Source organism: Arabidopsis lyrata, assembly GCF_000004255.2.
Source record: "Arabidopsis lyrata subsp. lyrata unplaced genomic scaffold ARALYscaffold_3, whole genome shotgun sequence".
In the NCBI taxonomy this organism is placed as follows: Eukaryota; Viridiplantae; Streptophyta; class Magnoliopsida; order Brassicales; family Brassicaceae; genus Arabidopsis; species Arabidopsis lyrata.
In genome coordinates, this window is record NW_003302553.1 from 7015358 (window position 1) to 7035923 (window position 20566).

At 37.0% G+C, this 20566-nt stretch overlaps 3 protein-coding genes and 1 long non-coding RNA gene across 17 annotated transcripts; 1 reads left to right on the forward strand and 3 right to left on the reverse strand.

The window, feature by feature from the left end:
- Positions 1–1637: 1637 nt before the first annotated feature.
- Positions 1638–4246, reverse strand: LOC9319081 (putative F-box protein At1g47390). Its single transcript, XM_002885106.2, has one exon. It carries the CDS (start codon positions 4165–4167, stop codon positions 3007–3009), a length of 1161 nt encoding a protein of 386 aa, XP_002885152.1. The 5' UTR covers positions 4168–4246; the 3' UTR covers positions 1638–3006.
- A 1736-nt stretch (positions 4247–5982) lies between these two features.
- On the reverse strand, positions 5983–7416 carry LOC9321219 (F-box/kelch-repeat protein At3g16580). The gene has a single exon (XM_002885107.2). It carries the CDS (start codon positions 7316–7318, stop codon positions 6200–6202), a length of 1119 nt encoding a protein of 372 aa, XP_002885153.1. The 5' UTR covers positions 7319–7416; the 3' UTR covers positions 5983–6199.
- A 1246-nt stretch (positions 7417–8662) lies between these two features.
- On the forward strand, positions 8663–10407 carry LOC9321220. The gene is made up of 3 exons (XM_002882969.2): positions 8663–8835; positions 8909–9658; positions 9746–10407. The coding sequence occupies exons 1-3, from the start codon at positions 8747–8749 to the stop codon at positions 10344–10346; spliced, it is 1440 nt and encodes a 479-aa protein (XP_002883015.1). The 5' UTR covers positions 8663–8746; the 3' UTR covers positions 10347–10407.
- Positions 10408–10640: 233 nt separating this feature from the next.
- On the reverse strand, positions 10641–14501 carry LOC9319082. 14 transcript variants are annotated; one of them, XR_002333575.1, is made up of 11 exons: positions 14151–14501; positions 14000–14057; positions 13699–13739; positions 13534–13583; positions 13374–13446; positions 13230–13268; positions 13033–13115; positions 12586–12931; positions 11878–12280; positions 11615–11810; positions 10641–11520 (listed from the first exon to the last, which is right to left on the reverse strand). It is a non-coding gene; the product is annotated as an uncharacterized LOC9319082 (long non-coding RNA). The 14 variants fall into 14 exon arrangements; XR_002333572.1 differs by having other exon boundaries at positions 10641–11213; positions 11297–11353; positions 11467–11520; positions 13534–14057; XR_002333574.1 differs by lacking the exon at positions 13699–13739.
- Between the last annotated feature and the right edge of the window lie 6065 nt (positions 14502–20566).

Consider the following 20566-nt stretch of genomic DNA (forward strand, 5'->3'; position numbering starts at 1 on the left):
TCTTAATCAAGAAGGCAAATTCATAAATACAAAATCAATCCATTAAACTAACAGACCAACAATACATCTTTTTCTAGGTTTCTGGGACAGTTGTGGTGGGAAAATACACCAAGTCCGGTCCGACTCCAAAATAAGCTTGTCCAGAAAAAATCCAAAATTGAAGTCCGAGAAAAACTTAATATCAACAGTGTAACCCGAAAAAAATCGCCGGATTCTCAAAAAATCGTCGCTAACATCTTTAATGATATGTAAATCTGTATTTTTACGGGTTCCAGAAATTCGGCCTATGATTTCTCCTGTTCACCAAAAAAAAAGAAGACATAACTAATCAAAATATAAAAAAATTATGAGCAAAACATAAGCAATATCGGTTTTCTATCTTGATACTACTAATATTTTACTTCAATTGGTAACCATAATTTAGGAAAAGAACGAGAAAGTATGTGATATTCCTCTTTGTTCTTCAATTGGTAACAAATGCAGACGTCAGGCGAGAAGCCTTGCCCTAGGAGTGGGTTTGCGAGTGGCGTTTCCGGGGAAAACATATTGATATTTAGAGGTGAGACTGGGAGTGAAGCTCGCTCGGGTGGTCAAGTGTTCAGTGGGTTATATTCATTGGATACCAAGACCTTGAAATGGGAGAGGGTTGATAAGTTTAGTGCAAGAGTCAGTCCAAGTCCCCGGGGGTTGTGCGCATCAACAACTTCCTCCCTAGATCGCTATGAGGGGATGTTATTTTTTGGTGGGAAGACAGGCATTGACGGTATATCTGATGACTTTTTTCTTTTACCAAGTTGTTTCTACCTAGAGACATACTGATATTGATATCTCCTCTTTTATCTTGTTGAACTTTATTCTCTTGCTGTCTTTCTATTAAGTTCATGGTTTGTGTGTTTAAATACTTTGTGTGGTACTTGAGCTATTTGCATGCAATAAATATTCTCTTGTTTTATTTTAAAATCATATATATAAAAGTTGGTCAACTCTCTCCATATGAGTGCCACATCATCACACATAAAAATGACATGTGTCATTTTACATCATCTAAATTAAAATTTCCGAAAAGTAAATGAGGAAAATCAAAAGTCCTCCATTACATTAAATCTTCCATCATTCTACTCTTAATTATTTTTTTCAAAATAAATAAAAAAATATACAAAATCATGTTAATGTATCAAGCATTACTTTCATATATATAAAACTTGGCCAACTCTCTCCATATGAGTGCCACATCATCACATAAAAAATGACATGTGTCATTTTACATTATTTAAATAAAAAGATTAGCAAAATTAATTGAGAGAAAATCAAAAGTCTTTTGTTGTGTTAAATTCTCCATTAATCTCATTCTTAATTGACTTTTTTAAAGATGAATACCCAAGTTACGCGTGGATTTGTTTTGTAAATTGTTAAAAAAAAATGATGTTGATTATTTTTGTTGTGAATTTATATTTATTTTTTTGTTTGTTATTGTATAGTTAATAAAATTAGATCCGTTTTTTTTAAAAAATAAAAAAAATTAGATCCATCGTATTTGTCGTAAATTGGTTTTAAAAAGAAGAGAAAAGTAAAAGAGTAGAATTTGAGACTTAAGACAGATGTCAAATAGAGAGAGCTGTAGTTATTTGGAAAGTTACTTGTCTTAATAATTCAGTAAGCACATAATGACATAAATCGGCTTATCAGCTGCAATAATGAAGTGTGTAGCCATTGCGGAATTAATCTGTAATCATATCCTATGAAGTAACCCTTTCTTGTCTTGGAAGTAATGAAATTGACTAGTCCAAAACGAATTGTATCTGATTTATTGGGGGAGATCTTGTCATGGGCCTAATAAAAGGAAAATTTTATGGGCCGCTCTACATCCAGACCAACAAGAGTTTCGGATGATCTATGAGGAATTGGAATGTCTCATTATCATTCATTAATTCCAAGATAAGATTATGCAAGTATTCGACGTTTTGGTGGGGGTTTTAGAAGAGTTTTATAATAGGAAAGGATCCATGAGTTAGTCATGTGGTGTTACTGATGAGTACGATTTCTTCTGCATATAGGCATGCAAAGAAGAAGCAGGTTTTTGGGACACTAACTGCAAGGGCGGATAGTGTTTCAAACTCCCTGAGCACCTGAATAACATTCTGAATTGATTGAAGAGAATTATCAGTGAAGATAAGAAGGTTGTCTTCAAAACAAAGCTGAGTAAGCTTTGATTTCTGACATTAGTGGTGGTAGCTAAATTTTCATTCCTCAGCCGCCTTGTTCAAAATGTGTGATAGACAATTCAAAGAATGACAAAAAGATAGGGAGAGGATCCTCCTGTTTCAGACCTCTTTTGACCTTAAAGCAGAGCTTTAAATCATTCCATTGAATCCTATAGAAAATGATGGAGTGCATTTGCAACCCTGTAGCCACCTTAGATAGAGCTCTGGAACATCTAATCCCCTTAGACAGCTTAGAATGCATTCCCATTTGATCGTATCAAATGCTTTAGCAATGTCCACCTTAACTGTTATTCTTTTGGGGCCTAAACTCTTGTGATAACTATTCACCATCTCTGCTGCCAGAAGAGTATTCTCCAGTAAGAGTCTTCCTTGAACAAAACTGTTTGGTTGAGTAATATTAACTCTGGAAGTATACGCTTGAGTCGAGTCACTAATAGCTTTGATATAACCTTGTACTCTTGTAGACAGTATTACAACATGAGATAGGCATGTAGTCTTTGATTGCAGAAGCTCCTGGCTTCTTAAGAATCAGTGTTAGTATTACTATTACCTAAGCCAACAACTAATGCAAAAGCTAACGATTCTTTTAAAAATCAGGTCCTCGAGTGAAACAGAGCATTCATTCTAGTTTGCTTGTAAAACAAAACAAAAAGGCAAAATGTTACAACACTATGGGAAACAAAGCAGATAAAAGATTAGCAAAATATATGGTTGCAGCCAAAACTCAAATCCATTTTAGCTTCTCTTCAGCAACCAAAAAAAAAGAAGGCAAATTGTTATAAAACTAAACTCGTAGTTCTACTTCTTCTCCTTGACCTCGAGGAACCGGGACCAAACTGGGAAAACAGGTACAATGCGAAGGCCAAGGATCAACCACATAATCTATTCGAATTGTACTCAGCTTATTTTCCCTTACAACATAGATCCAAGCCTGTCCAGCTTTGTCACAAGAACACACGATGAGCGTTTTATCTTCGATGAAGTAACTTGGCCGAGAGTAGGGTCGGGACTGTACTAAATCAGGCAAGTTAGGACATGACATTTCCATAAACTTCATCCATTCCACATCTTTCCCATCCCGAGTAATCTTGTTCTTGGTCACCCAAATCTCAATCTTCTTTGTTTCATTGCATTGATCTAACACCGAAAACCGGTCTCCCCTAAAAACCGCAAGGACTTGAGTATCAAAACGACATATCTTCTTACATGGTAGATTACAAAAGAGCTCGAATCTCTTTTGCGAAAAATCCATGCATATGATGAACAAGTTCTTAAAGGCGATACAAGATGCAACCCAATACAAATTCCCATTCAAGGATACACTAGAGGATGCCCTAAGATTTGCACCCTTAGTAAAACCACGAATACTGCTGTAACAAGTGTTGGAGTTTTGTTCTTTCCACGCATTAGAAGCAAAGTTGAAGAATTTCCACACGTATTTGTAACTATATTGAGACGCAAAGATCTCGTAATCACAGTTTTCTGGTTTCCTATTGTCGTATCCTATGCCAGCAAAACACGTTAGAGTTTCTGTTGTATCAAGCTCGATCCATCTACTCTGTCTCAACCACGGGTTCCAAACAGTGGCTGTGGCTCCATTGTTCCAACAACAAAGCAATAAGCCATCACAATGATGGATTTTTCTAGGTGTCATCTCAGATTCTAAACCGTGGATATGATCTAAGGTTAAATCACACACCTCTATCTTTATTGCGTCACTGAGATTGACGCTTACCGAACATAACTTGGATTTGGTCGTTAAGATGAATTGAGGGTGGGCACGGGCACGAGCCAAGTGGTTGTCGATGAATCTCTTATCAACGATAAGAGTGTTCCATTGTTTGCAAGCAGTTCTGAAGCGAGCGAGAGATAAAGGAGGAAGCCGAGAGAGTATCTCCTCCTCCAACTCCATTGGAAGCTTCTCTTGCGCCTTTAGACGTTTCATTTTAACCCTAGCTTTCTGCGCGGTTCCCTAATAATAGCTAAGAATACATACACATACGTACACATAAAATTAAAGACTATTTATCGTAACCATGTTTAACCATTGTGATTTACAGAAACCATGTTAAACCATTTGTAATTCCTGGTTAAGTTTTATGCCTCCGGTTTGGACTTTTAATGGTTTTGAAAAAACTGTGGTTTAATTTCATCTTAGTAGTATTGGAATGCTGAATTAAGAAACTCACAATCTATAAAGAATAAGCCAAGTCTTATAACAAAGGCAAGGGAAAATTTAGTGTCTAAAGCAACGGTTTGGTGAAAGATATAAAAAACTCAGAACATGCATATGCATGGAGAAAATTTATCATGACTTGTAAGAATTAAGGTGTTGTTTATTCAATGAATTTTTTTTGTTAATTCATGCTGAGACAATGCAGTTCGTCAAATTGGTAGCACATGATAACATGTGGTGGAGCATAACAGCGAAAAAAACTCTTTTGTTGCAAGATCTAAACATAACCATTTTAAAAGTATCACTAAAGCATAGTATTATTATTTTTTTTTTTTTTGAATGAATGTAAAATTTATAACCCAAAAAAAGTCCTTTGTACAATAAATGCAACCTTAAATCAAATATTGTTTTGAAAGAAATCAACATAATAATTTAGAAGTCTAGTTCCTGGAATCGAACCATAGACGAAGTCCATCTTCGAGCTTGGCGGGATTCGAGAGACGGATGGATGATATTTTGTTGCGAATCAAGCGATCAAGAAACTTGATTAGTTGATCTGCAGCAGTTATCGGATCACCATGCCTGCGTTTGTTTCTTTCCAACCAAATGGTATGGATCGTTGCTTGGAACAAAAGCCGTAGAATAAAACCAAGAGTACCTTTGAATGTGGAATCAGACAAGAGAGACATGATCTCCAAAAAACAATTTGTGTAGCGTCTTCGAAGGAGTCTGCTTGCCAAATCCTCCCAGACCCGAGAAGAGTAGGCACAAGAAAAGAAGAGATGGTCACGTGTCTCCATCGGTGCTTGACAAAAAACACATGATGGATTCACTCCCATATTCCAGGCGATCATACACTCACCCGTGGTCAGTCTATTCTTTGCCGTAAGCCAAGTCAGGAAGGAGTGTTTCGGGATAGAATCCGAGAACCAAACACTCTTAACCCAACTTATTTTGTGACCATCTGTTCGAATCTGTAGCCAAGTTTCTGAAGTAATAAACCGAGGCTTGAACTTGTTGTCTGGTCTTCTCCACAAGGCTACGTCCGGGTCAGAACATTGTCCCCTGTTTCGAAGTCGTCCAAGTTCCAACTCTATCCGATTCAAATAATCCACACGGTGGTGCTTAGGTCTGTGGTTCGCAAGTGCTGCAGCCACAGTTGCATCCGATGAGATCCCTAGATCAATGAAACCCCTATCACCGAGAGTATCATATAGCCGACCTAGAGGACACCAATGATCATACCAAAAGGAAGTTTGTAGCCCACATTTAATTTGCATTGAGTGAAAACTCTTTGCTTGCGATCTGTACTTAAGCAATTTCCTCCACATCCACGAGCCCAAAGAAGTGGATTCTTTAATTGACCAAAAAGAACTAGACCGAAGTAGCTCTTTCTGTATCCAATTTACCCAAAGCGACTTTGAACTTGAAACAATTCTCCATATGAGCTTAAAACAACTGAGCTTATTCACCATATGAGCTTAAAGCATAGTATTATTTGACCCCACAAGAAGCGAAAACCAACAAACTTTTCGAAAGAATATTACTTGCGGATCAAAGCCGGGCCCCCGAGAGTTAACCTGAGTCCTTAAACATTCTCTCTAGATTTTTCATAAAAAAAAAAACATAATTAAGAATTTATTTTGCCAAAAGAAACTAGCAAAACAAAGAAAGGGAGATTTATCACTTAGCAAAAATCTATAGTTGCAACAAAGAAGATGGTTTGTGAATAAAAACACCGAAATCCAAATAAAATTTAGCTTCCTCAACAACCAAACAAGAAGACAAACTGTAAATAAAATCAAACTTGTAATTCTGCTGGTTCTTCTCTTTGAGCTAGAGGAACCGGTACCAAACTGGGAATAAAGGTACAGTGCGAAGGCCAAAGATCCACCACAGAATCTATTTGAGTTTTACTGATCAACTTATTCCCCCCCAAAACATAGATCCAAACCCGACCAGTTTCGTCACACGAGCACACGACAAGCCTTTTATCTCCAATAAAGTAACTTGGCTGAGAGTTGGATCCGTCTACTAAATCCGGCAAGTTAGGACTTGACAGTTCCATGAACTTTATCCATTCCACATCTTCACGATCAAGATTATTGTTAATCTTGTACTTGCTCACCCAAAGCTCAATCTTCTTTGTTGCATGGCATTGCTTTAACAATGAAAATCGATCTCCCTCGAAAACCCGAAGGACAAGAGCATCCTTATCAAAGTTCGTCGTCCCACATGGTAGATCACAAAATATCACAATGCTTTCGCTCGAAGAATTGATTTTAGTTAGGTGGTACACAAGATCAGTCTTTTCATAATAAGTAACCAAATACAAATTTCCATTCAACGATACACCAGTTTTTCTGTGTAATTTAACAGGTTTTACTTGCTGACTATTATCTCCAGACTCGCGGTCTTTCCACGCATCAGAGGCAAAGTCACGGATTGTCAACAATCTCTGGTTGGGGTTTTCCTTCCGATCACAAGCAGCGAAGATCTTGTAACTCCCCTTATTGTTGTATCCTAAGCCATATGACTCCCTCTTAGTGTGGTTTGAATCCTGGTCGATCCATCTACTATGTCTCAGCCACGGGTTCCAAACCACAGCTCCTTTCTCCATGTCACATAGCAACAACTCATTGCCATCAACCAAGCTTTTAAGTATCTGAGATTCTAGACCGGGAATATCTAAGGTTAACTCACACACCGCTATCTTGGGATCGATGCTTACCGAATAAATCTTGGATTTGGTTGCTAAGATGAATCGAAACGTCGTCTTGTGGTTGTTGATGAACGTCTTGTCGTCGAAGAGAGCGTTCCATTGTTTTGATACGGTTTTGAAGCGAAGAAGAGATTCTGGTGGGACACGAGAAAGTATCTCTTCAATTAACTCCCATGGAAGCGTCTCCTCATGAGCCATTAGGTTCTTTTGTTTTAAGTTGAAACTTTCAAATTGACTACTTAATTACTTATAAGCTTATCCCAATTAGGGTTTCAAGCCGATTGTTCATTAAGTAATATTTCCAAATATCTCGTTTGTGAATAAATAAACAACAAAATCTCCAAAATATCTAAATTTTACAAAATTCGTGTATATTATTATTCATTTTATTTTTATTTTCCTTTTAAAAATTCTGTTAGTTCACTTTTTATTTTCTAAAGTTTATTACGTAAAAAAATATCAAGTTTGAAATATAAAACTTGGCGAATCATCTATATATACATTTTTTTAGTATAAATATGAAATAATTTTTGGAGTTGCCACTTATTTACAAGAAAATGCCATTGTCATAAATTTTTATCTATTAATTAATATTACAAATTATTTTCGAAAATATTTTGAAAACCATGGCTTCCAAAGATGGTAACAAATTGATTTTATTTGTAAATTCGATTAATTGCTAATTTTCTAAAACCTCTCTACCTAAATTAAACATTAATATATGTTTCTTTTTCACTTTTATATAATTTTATATTTAATTTATTTTTAATTTATATAAAATACATATAATTGATAAAATAATAGATTTTTTTTTCTACATATGATGTGATTTTAAATTTAAAATTATTATGTATGAATTTATATCAACAAACATAGTTAAGAGCCTTTTAAAAAAATTTCAATCATACTTATATTTAAACAAATTATTTTATAAAAACATGTTCTGCCGCGTAGCGTGCGTTTTTACCTAATAGATATTTTTTTTTATTGTAATCTAAAGAAAGTTACTATTTATAATAAATGGAGTGTAAGTTAATATGCATCCTTAGTAATCTACGTTATATATCACAGATTCACCATTATTACCACCTATATATGATGTAAATTATTCAAACAATTACGTTAATTGTCTCATTTTAAAAAAAATCCTTTTATATTGTTAGGTTTTGATCTTTTGTGTAACTTTTCGTTCTACATTTTTTTTAATAAGTTGACAAAAAAATATGTTGTATGAAATCTCTAATTGGCGATAATTGTCATGTTCAATGTATAATGTAAGAATATAGTTTGTTTTGTAGACCTGCTAACATTGAAGATTTATATCGACCTGTCCAAACGTGGCAACTACACTAGTCGATATTATTGATCTAATTTGAGAAATATTTCATATACTGTACCTTACAGTTTTTACAAAATGACATAATTACCTTTAATTTATAACCAAAAAAAATCAGAAAATTAAAAATAATGTTTTCGGGCCTATAAAAAGCATAAAAGAAAGCCCAAAACAATATTAATCGAGACGGAGAGAAAAAGAAAAAAGGGGAAAACTTTGCATTCGATTGTGAGTTCTGATTTTTGTGTTATTTGTGCTTTTGATAATTGGAAAGCTGATCAGGCTCAGGGATGCCATCAACTCCGATCTCCCATGTTCTCCTCCGTCGTAAACGTCGTCTATTGGCACCGGATATCAAATTTTATCCATACGCTACTGGGTCAGTGATGTTACTTTTGTTTTAGTCTCTTCTTCCCTTTGATAATTTTTGACCCTTTCTTTTTTTTCCCTAGGAGGCCTTCGTCTGGGAAGAAAGACATGAAAGAAGAGGTTGTACGACTAGGAGTTGATCTCTCTCTCTCTGTAGCTGAGTCCATGTTCTTGCTCTCTGATGACATTCACACTTTGTTATGGTTCTGCTACAAGCTATGGAGATGTACAATACCGCACTGGGAACTCGTGTCAGAAAGGCTGCTTCGTGTTATTTATCACGTCTACTCAAAGGATATCAAACCCAAGAAGAATGCTGTGCATCAGAATGGTGCCAACTCGGCCCAGTTTCACTTGATCAGGGCCACTTGGAAGGATTTTTCTGACGGAATCATAGTTTTGCATCGCCTTGTTAAGGTTCTTAGAAGAAATGACTGGTCTTTCGATGACCCGCTATTATCCTCGGCCATTGCAAAATGCAAGCAAGTCCTTAAGAGGCTAGAGGACGAATTGAGGTCTGCAAAACATGTTTCTGAGTCGAATGGGTTTGCAAGGGAGATTGTCGAGTCCAACACTTCTGCCTTGTGGGAGTCTCTCTTTGATGAAGAAGCTGTTGACCTCTGGAAGTCTTCTCTCTTTGATGAAGAAGCCGGCGAAGAACCCGCCAATGAGATCAAGATTAGGATTCTTCGCGACCTCTTTCATCCTATTATGGGCGGCAACTCATGGCATGGCTATGCCAACCCAAAAGCTCCTTTGGGGCACATCCAGATGCAGAGCCTGCCTGTGTATTCTCCTTACATTCCGCCTGTGTATTCTCCTTACATTCTAGGGTCAGTAACCTTTTGAGAGTTTTTTCTTAACTCACTGCAAAGTCGTCTCTCACCACTTCTGCATTCTGTTGTTGTTGTTTTTGGCAGGAAGGACTTTGCAAAGCAGGAGCTGAAAGAGGAGGTTGTGCGACTAGGGGTTGAGCTCTCGCTACATGTGGCTGGATCAATGCTCTATTTGTGTGATGACATTCGTAGTATGTTACGCTTCTGCTACAAGTTTTTGGAAGATGCAAGAAAGGACCTGGCTCCTGATAGTCCCGTGATGAAAAGCCTGCTTGGTGTTATTCATTATGTCAACTCAAAGTACATCAAACCGAAGAATGGAGTGTGTCAGAATGGTGGCCATTCGGTCCAGTCGGTCACTTTGGAGAGTTTTGGTACTGGAATCAGAGATCTGGACCTCCTTGTTTCGATTCTCAGAAGCGGAGTAAGCTATTTGGATGCCCGAGAGTATACGTCTACTATTGAAGCAGCGCTGAAGGAGGTGGATGAGACATTGAGGTGTGCCAAGGATGTTTTAGAGGCGAATGGGTTTGCGAGGGACGCGATGGAGTCCAAGATTTTGGACTTGTGGAAGCCTCTCTTTGACAAAGAAACCGAGGAATCATGGAGTCTCAGTGCAGTGAGGCTTGGGATTTTTTCTGACCTGTTTCATCCTCTAGTGGAAGAAAAAAGCAGCAAAACATGAGCAAGGAAGGCTACTTGCTAGTTTCTTCTTGCTTCTCTATCTATCGGATTATAGTCTCTTTTTATGTTTATTTTTTAAGTTAAGATTTCCCCGACTATCCGAGCAACTCTTTTTATGTTTATTTTTTAAGTTTAATGATCAAAAAACAAATTGTATCAGCCAGCACACGAGAGGAAAGAGACCGGTTCAGGTTTTCAATATGCATACTAAAAGTAACCGAGTTGGTACCGTTACTCAGGAACATACTAAACCGGATTGGTTTATTACCAATTGCATACAGAACAAAGAGATGAGAATAGAGTGCGAGTCAAGAGAGTATTTCATCTGCTCAAGATACAACGTTATAGGACTTACATCGTCAAATTACAACCACCAAGACCAATCCCTGAACTAGTATACTATATAGTCACAACACAGCAATTCACAACGGAACAAGTTCCTAAGACTCAACTAGAGACTTCATCTCCCACTAAACCTTCTTCACACAGAGGCTTTCTCTTTCAGCACAACTCATCTCCTTCCCAGTTATCCTTCTCCTTTGGCCCCGTGTGACCTTCTTCTCCATAAAGATCAATGAGAAACAAATCAACAATGAAAACCCAACAAGCAAAGGAAGAAGATTCATGATCTTATTGATCTCAGACGCTGAATCATAAGCAATGGTCGGACCCCATTCTCTCATATGCTCTAACCAGCACAGCTCTTTTACCTCAATACTCAGCTGCTACACTCACATACCTTTTGCTTGAATCCAAAATATACTCAACTTTTCGCAACGTCGTTTCTCACTCCATTCCCGAGCCTTGGAGATACATTCCCGGGTGAGGGAAACTCGCATGTCCCGTGTTTAGATGAGTTCACAGCCAACTTGCAAAACAAGTTTTTTAAGTTCCATTACAAGTACATATTTTCTAATACCCACTGCAAGCAGTTAACTTAACGTTACTCACTGCATCAAACAAACATGTACCACTGTTGCAAAAGCAATTTTTATTTGGTTTAGACATCTGCCAAGAATTTCGATGAGTTAGAATCAGAAGTCATGAAAATGTTAAGGAACTTACGCTGCTGAAGTACCTAGCATCCTCTCTGTAACTCTTCAAAGGCACAGGAAACATACCTACACTGATGTTTGAGCTATGTTTGACGATCTTCATTGAGCAGTTTATTATCTCTGGCACCAATATGCATAAATCAGATATATTTGGCGAGTGAAATAAGCATTGGGAATGCTGCATTGCTAAGAAGATTGTAAGGTGTTTACATACTTGTCAGAGTATTTTCTATGTCTGCTAGCAAGTGTGCCAAAGAGGAGCAAACTTCTTATCCCAGCTTTCAACCGTATCAAGTACCCATCAGAAGAATAACACTCCAGTCAAAGCTCAAGGAGTCCAGAATTCTGATCATATCTCGACAGAAGGAACCGAGCAGAGGTGACAAAGCAGATGGCATATGGGACTTCACCTACAACACAAAACACCCTTAACAAAACAACCACAGTAGATAGTACAACATGAAGATGATAAATTACGTTTAATAATCAATGGCAAATTTTGATCACTCAGACATGCAAGAACAGTTCTGGAAACTTCGTGTATCTGCAATATAAACTGAAGAGGTGTGAGTTACTGAAAAGTATAGGCATTTGCAAATAATGTGGAGTGTCTTTTCCAATTCCAGTTCATCCCATCCATGGGTAGTCAAAGCCTGCTTCAGAATCATACCAGATAGGAATACTCATTGAGATCCAAAGAGCAAGATATATCTTTACATAAAGTTGTGAGCAGATGAAGAACAAGAAAACACTAAGAGAAAAGGATAACCTTGTCGACGAGACGATGTAATACTGACACCAAGGGTACTAGAATTTCTTTCGTGATACTCTCCAGCTGTTGTGGTACTGGCTCCTTTGCAAGTTTTGGTTGCAGGAAGTACTGCAAAGCAAACACACAAAAAATAAGCCACGCTCATTTTCATAGACCACACTGGACCAGGTTAAAAATAGAGGACTACCACTTCAAAATACACATGTTTTCAGATTTAGTTGAAGTAGGTAATACTCTTAAATATTGCAGCCAGAAGCAACGAAAGTTCACAACCAAATTAAGGGATGACCAACCATAATATGGTGGAAATCGGGATGCAGTAGAGGAGAGCTGATGGAAGAGAGAGATAGAAATCTAAAGCTCAGTACTTTCTCAATATATGTTTTTATAATTTTTCTTACGAAAGAGAATACCTGAAAAGGCTTTACAAGAGTGAGCAATACCATCCACAGATCTCTCACTTCTCAGGGGAATTTGGACTTGCGTGATTCGACTGGAGATAACTTATACAAATGTATGAAGAGGTGGTATTCAAGAGTAAATATAAGAAAGAAGCTCAGAATGTGTCAGGAAGTTAACAGTATCAAAATCATGTTATAAACGATCTAAACGCTATAAGTCAATCGTACAACAATTCTTAAGAAGACAATTCAACAGAGAAAATATATGCATAAAGTAAGCAGGTAAGTCACTTACCGAACTTCACTGGACTAAAAGCTAAATAACTTCATTAAGTTCATTGACAAGCCACTTGCGTTGCTGCACATATAAGATGAAAAGCTATTGTAAAATTGTTTGAGCTAGGCTCTAACATTACCACAAGGTACTTGGATAGACAAATAGGGGCAACGCGAAAAAACCTCGCTGAACCATGATCAGATCCTCTGCGGCCTTTTTTACTTAATCTACTCTCCCTAGCTGAAGCCACAATTGGAATTGCAATCTGGAAAGCAGAAACAACGACATGGTAAGTCAGTAAGTTTGGCATTCTTTTATATATTTATATATATACAGAAATACAAAAAGAGTAGCTTAAAGTTACAGCCAAGGTTTTTACCTGGTAAAGTTGTTCCCTTATCGCAAAGGCAGCAGCAGGCTTCAGAGAGAAAAAGAAACCAAAAAACGACTTGAAGCAAAGGTATGAAATTGAGGTTCACTTGTTTACATAATGAAATGTGAAAAAAATGAGTGGTTATTTTACTCCAACATCAGGATCTTCAACACCTAAAAGTTCTTGCAAATTCCTGAGGACCACTCTCAAAATAGTTTAGGTCCTGCAAATCAGCAATCAAGCTGCTTTCAGACTAATATAGTATACAAATCCTGGTTGAAATTGTTCAAAGATCACCAAGAATTCTCACCCACAAGAACTGATCCTTGATGAGGGTATGGTTTTAACTCGGAGATCAAGCTGAAAAAGAAAAGGAAAGATAGCTTATCAGCTTCTATAGAAATTCTTAATATTCCGGCAAATCACTGACGACCAAAAGAGAGGGGGATAAGAAGGATATTTTGTGTCATAAAACCTTGATTGTTATGGTTTTTACACCAGTGTACATGTCTTGTCCTTGATAAAGCAAGAAAATGCCAATGTAAGCAGAGGTTTCTGAAGGAACTATTACAATCCTTACAAAAACAGAACAGAACATAACTGAAGCAAGAATACATCACACACGCAGTCCTAGAGATACACGTCCCATAGTACACAATGCTATAAACAGGCCACTTATTAAATGCTAATCTCTATGAAAAGTAAAAGAACTAACAACCAAAGCAGAGCAGAAGAGAAACTTAAGAATGGTCAGTGTGATCTAGTTTAGAAACAACCTGAATAGATTGGGCAAACGCAGGGGGAAGTTTCAAGTTCTTTTGGCAAAGAAAACGACTTCATTATCCAAAACCAAAAACAAGAATCAGTGAATCATATACAACAAATGCTTCTATTGAAGATAATTTAAAGGGGTTTTGAGAGAAAAACCTGAAGGGTTCCAAGTGAAAGCATCTTTGTAACGCTGACCCTTGAATTGAATTATAAACGAATAAGCACTAAGTTGTCAGCAGCTCCGATTACAGGTGAACACATTTAGGACCCAAAACACATGAGAACTCGATTTCGATTTCAAACAAACAAAAAAAAGTAGAGGAGGAGACGAAAACTTACATCCTGAACTTGATGGGACCTTCTTCAATCTTCATCCTTAAACCCCACTTTGAGTTTTGAAGAGAGAGTCAGTGAGAGTGGGAATTTCAATTTCTCCATCTTTTCCGGCGTTAGTTTACTTTATGTCAGAGTCGCCCTTATATTCCACTGTCTTACACATTTGACCCCTAACTTTTTTTTTTGTATGTGAATAAGATTAAATCGATTTTTTTGGAGGAAATATCGAACTGGAGCAAACCCGGTCAAAAATGTCCTTAATTTTAACAAAACGCTGCCGTTTTATCGTATCTATACTAGTATAATCGTAGCACTTTTTGTGACGGGTGGATAAAAAAGCTTTCGGGTATATCGGATGTCCGATCCATTTTAAAAAATTTTTCACAAAAAATTTGTTGGGTCGGGTTATATTTAACCCAACTCATACACCGGATATTCTATATTTAATAATTTAGATTTTAGAAGATTTTATTAAGATTTATAATTATGATTCTCCTATCATCTTTGTTTGATTTGTTTTTAACTGTTTTGAATCATCATATAATACATAAAGTAAAAAAAAAAATCAATTTTTTTTTTCTGCATATACTGTGATTCGAAATTTTAAAAACGGACATATATTATCCAATTGACGAAAATGTGTGTTCAACGTTCTACATCGATTAAAATATTTAGACAATGATTCAGAATCATATCATAAATAAGAACATTAATAAAATAAATGAGTTTTTTGGCGGGATGGGTTTGACGGGACGGGTTTTTGAATCAACAATAATAAAAAGATTAAAATATCATTAATCCGCCGCTTCAATACGGATTTAATCCTTTTTTTTAAGACAAATCACATGACGGGTTAAGAAATTACGGAACGGGTTATATTTCGGAAATGATTTATATGGCGGACGAATTTGAATCAATATTTATATACCGCTTTAATACGGGTTAAATCCTCAGTTTATTAATAATTATCTCGTGGACTCGTGGTATACCGTTACTTAATAACAATTGTAAACTATAATATAAATAAATATGTTATAAGGAGATAAAATTTACAAAATATTTTTATACTAACTTTAAAATTAAATCATCCCGCGGTGTACCGCGGGTTAAAATCTAGTTGGTATGTAAATTAGCAACGGTCTTGGCTCTTGTCGGTTTAACTGGCTAGTTTTAATCTTTAATTTATACGGTTTATAAGACAAAAAAAATGAAAAAAAAAAATAGTTCTTGTTATAAATCTCGTGTATTCTCTTGATTAATGAATGAGTTTACAACTTATATATATACACAATAAGGGAGACAAATCTCAATTGGACTAGGAAACCCTAAAGCCCCCACTAAGACTAACATAAACCGTCATTGGGCGAATCTTCTAGAAGATAGACATGGGCCTTCTAGAACATGGACATGGGCCACGGTTATGGAGTCCATCCGTAATGTGGTTTACAACACTCCCCCTTGGATGACATAACCGTGTAGATGCCAAAGGATCTTTGTAATGCGCTTGGGGATGCTGCCTCATTAAAACCTTACCAGGAAAACCCATTGGGACAAAACCACGGTGAAGGAAAAAGAGTACAGCACGCATTACTCCCCCTGTTTTGGTCATCCCTACAAGTCCTTAAGTCTCTGCATTCCAATTTGATGCGTGAGCTTCCTTAATGTTGTTGTCGGTAGTGCTTTAGTGAAGAGATCGGCTGAGTTGTTGCTTGAACGAACTTGCACCACTTGAACTTCACCATCCTTTTGTAGGTCATGCGTGAAGAAGAACTTAGGTAGAATGTGCTTTGTCCGATCTCCCTTGATGTTGCCGTCCTTGAGCTGAGCGATACATGGCTACGTTGTCTTCACATATGATGGTCTTTGATGTTGTAGTAGCTGCGCCTTGAAGAAGGCTGCCTACGTACCCTTGGAAGGGATCAAGCCACACGTAGTTCCTATTTATTGACCATGCCATAATCTGATCTTACCTGCATCAGCAAAACAAACTAAACCAAGGCAAACTAGACCTTTTTTGGTTAGATCAATATAGAATAAACCCAAATAAACAAAGTAGGAAGAATAAACTTTAAAATTTAACCAAACCTTCCTTCAAACCTTTCCAGTGCCTTTGGGTTGATCATGAACTAAATTTAGACAAAGGAGGTTCACGGCAAAACATATGTCTGGTCTAGTGTGGCTAGCCAAGTACATTAACGCTCCTATGACACTGAGGTATGGCACTTCAGGACCGAGAACTTCTTCCTCGTCCTTCTTTGGACCAAATGGATCACTATCCAATCCAAGGCTTCTCACCACCATTGGGCCTGGTCAATGGGCGGACCTGGTCTTTATTAAATATCCTTGAGTACTTTTCAGTATATGCCTTTTGATGCATAAAGATTCCATTATTCATGTACTCAGGTTGTAATCTCAAACAGAACTTAATTATTGCCTAGGTCTTTCTTTTAGATATACTCAACTGTTTGGTCGATTACCCAGAGGTTTAAATTATTCATATACACTGCTATGATTACAAATCCTTTGTTTGCAAACCTCTTTATGAAAATACATGGACTAATGGGATCATTTATAACATTCCATACGCCCATTTGGTCTAAGTCCATGAAAGGATTTGTCCAGCCTTATGGAGTGATATTCTCGAGAATCTTTCTTATCTTTGAGCTCAATACCCTCTGGTAATCTCATATATTATCCAGTGGACTTATATAAATATGCAGGCATTACATCCATTAGCCGCAAATCAAATCTTTTCCTTTATATAGCCAGACTTAGCATCCACCACAGGGAAGTATGTTTCTTCATAATCTATCCCCGGTCTTTGTGAGAATCTTTGTGCTATAAGCCGTGCCTTATATCTCACGATTTCATTATTCTCATTTCTCTTCTTCACAAAGACCCATTTGTGTCCTACTGGTTTTTACATCGAATGGTGTCCTTAAGGTCGGACCAAACTCATTCCTTTTCTTAATGATTCTTAGCTCCACGTTTTATGGTCTTGTACCATTTAATCAATCAAGTCTTTGAGTGCACTCTAGTATAGACGTGGGCTCCTGATCCTCATTTATATTCATAAATTCAAGTGCTACCTTGTATGTAAATAAATCATCTTAGGTCGACATTCCTTATGGGTTCCATTATGTTCCAGACATGATATAATCAATTGAGATTAATTATTATTAGGACCTTTAACACTTTGCAGCTTGGCGTCCCAAGCTACATTGTTTGGTACATGTACCTTAGAGCCGACCGGCCTTATCTCCATGTCTGGGATGGTTTCCTTAATAACCTCGGTTCCTATTGCACATTTCTTTAATTTCCGAGGATTTTTTTTTATCATTGGAACCTTACTGGTCTACCACGTCTCATATGTTGTCTAGACTCTGTAGCAACTTGACTAAGTCCCTTTTGGACATCAATTCGTACTGGTGCATTACAAGCTGGTATGTACGATTTTGTAACTTTATTTTGGGTCAGCAAAGGAATCTGGCAATTGATTAGCTAGCTTTTCAAATGTATAATCTTATGGACCTCTGATTCTCATGTCAGAGTCCGAGGATCTTGCCAATTTAAGGATGTTTGATTCCATGATATTTCTTTTATTGCTTTACCCAGCTTGTTCGTCTCTCCACCTAAAGTAGGAAACTCGGATTCATTAAAATGACAATCCGCGTATCTAGCCTTAAATAGATCACCCGTAGTTGGCTCTAGATACTTAATAATGGTGGGAGAATCAAATCCAACATATATTCCCATCCTCCTTTGAGGTCCCATCTTTGTTCTATGTGGTGGAGCAATCGGTACATATACGGCACACCCGAAAGTCTTTAGATGGGATATGTCTGGCTCATGACCCATGAGTAATTGGGATGGTGAATATTTATGTTCACTAGATGGCCTTATGCGTATAAGCTCTGATGTATGTAAAACAGCATGTCCCCAAGCGGCTACTGGAAGCTTCGACCTCATGAGTAATGGTCGAGCTATCAATTGAATTCGTTTAATGAAGGATTCCGCTAATCCATTCTGTGTATGTACATGTGCCACGGGATGTTCCACACTTACCCCCATGGACATACAGTAGTCATTAAACGCTTGGGATGTTAATTCACCAGCATTATCTAGATGTATAGTCTTAAGCGGAAAATCTGGAAAGTGGGCTCTCAGTCTTATGATCTGGGTCATGCGGTATTTAAGACCGAATCATGCAATCGATTTTAGACTAGTCCATGCGGTATTTAAGACCGAACTATGCGACTATCTTGGCTATGCATCAATGAGGACCATGAAATATCTAAATGTCCCACATGGTGGGTGTATTGGTCCACATATATCCCCTTGTATCATTTCCAGAAAATTTAATGTCTCTTTATTTATCTTTGCCGGTGATGGCCTTATAATGAGTTTTCCTTGTGAACATGCTTCACACGTGAGATTCTTAGGGATAACTCTTTTCTCTTTTAGGGTGTGCCTCTTTGAATTTATCATAAGCTTACGCATCATACTATGACCCGGATGGCCAAGCCGGCCATGCCATAAAGTGAACTTTTCGTTGGACTCTTTCATTGCCATATTAGCTTCGATCATATCGATTTTAGCATAGTAGAGACCAGTGGATAATGCGGGTATAGTCTCTAGGACTTTCTTATGTCCTTTGGTGATCTCAATTATATTTAGGAATTCTTTGTTCCCTTCACCCTTTGTTTCAATATGGAAACCATTCAATCTTATTTCTTTGAAACTCAATAAGCTCCTCTTTGAGCTGGGTGAATATAAGGCATCGCTTAGTTCAAGATGCGTGCCATTTGGTGATAAGATATGGGCTTGACCGTAGCCCTCAATAAGACTAGCTATACCCGCTATGGTGCTAATATTGGCATTTTTCATTATGAAATTTAGGAAAATATCTCTTGTCTTTTAAAATTGTGTGGCTCCACTATCCACCACAAGTATGTTCTTGTCCTCGGCCATTTCTTATATGGACAAGAATCATGTTTTAAACATAAAGTAATATAAAATAAATTCAAGGAAATAACAATCAATGAACACATAAAATGCAAAGAAAACATAGAGGTTTTGATGTCGAAGTCAGATTTATCAACTTGATTCTTTTAGGCAATCAGGAGTTTCATACTCCATTAGATCATCTTGATCATGTTCACCATCTTTATATACCAAATGGGCTTTAGGATTCTTCCCTTTTACACTCTCTTGATAGAGGTCACAACGATGTTTGGAAGTCCTACATATCTTAGCCCAATGGTTTCCCATTCCATATCTATGGCATACTCATTTGGTCGAGTGTTGTGGTTTGGAAATACCACATCGTCCTCGCCCTCGACCATGGCCGGAATTGGGTCTACATCCACGGTTATAGTGGTTCCCACGGCCGGATGAGTTATAGTGGCCACAACCACGTCCTTTCCATCCACTACGGCTACGGCTGTGTGGCCTATTACTTTAGACGTGGTTAGATTCTTTGGATTCTTTCTTATCCTCTGCGGCCTTATTGGCATAAGGTAATGTGGTTAATCTATGAGGTCGTAATTCACTGTTTTTATCAGTAAGTCATTATTTTGCTCATCTAGCAATAGACTCATCCACGGACTTATAGTCCTGGATTATGAGACTCTCAATAAGATGGTGGCTAATATTGCCTTGTATCTATCTTTCTCTCTTGACATTATTGCCTTATTAGATACATTCACCAAGTCCTTTTGACTTTAGGATAATCTTAGTATCCATTGCCCATTTTAAATAATTATCTCCTAAGAGATTTAGGGCAGTAAAATACAAGTTGTAATTCGACATCTACAAGCAAAGAGGTTTAAGTCACAATCATGTAATCGTTAATGTCATGCAGTATTTAAGACCGAACCATGAATCGATTTTACTTAGGGATTTGACTTTTTCTTTTCCTTTTAGGATTAAATTTCTTCTTTTGCTTAGGATTAGAGTTTTCCTATTTTACTTAGTATTTAAGATTTTTAAGATTTCCTTTTTGATTAGGATTTAGAAATTTTTCTATTTCTTAAGGTTTTCCTATCTTGAATAGGTTTTAGGAATTTCCTAATTTAATTAAGATTTTAGGATTTTAAGATTTCCTATTTTAATAAGGATTTTTAGGGTTTTAGGATTTCCTATTTTAATTAGGATTTTAGGGTTTTAAGATTTCCTATTTTAATTAGGATTTTAGGGTTTTAAGATTTCCTATTTTAATTAGGATTTTAGGGTTT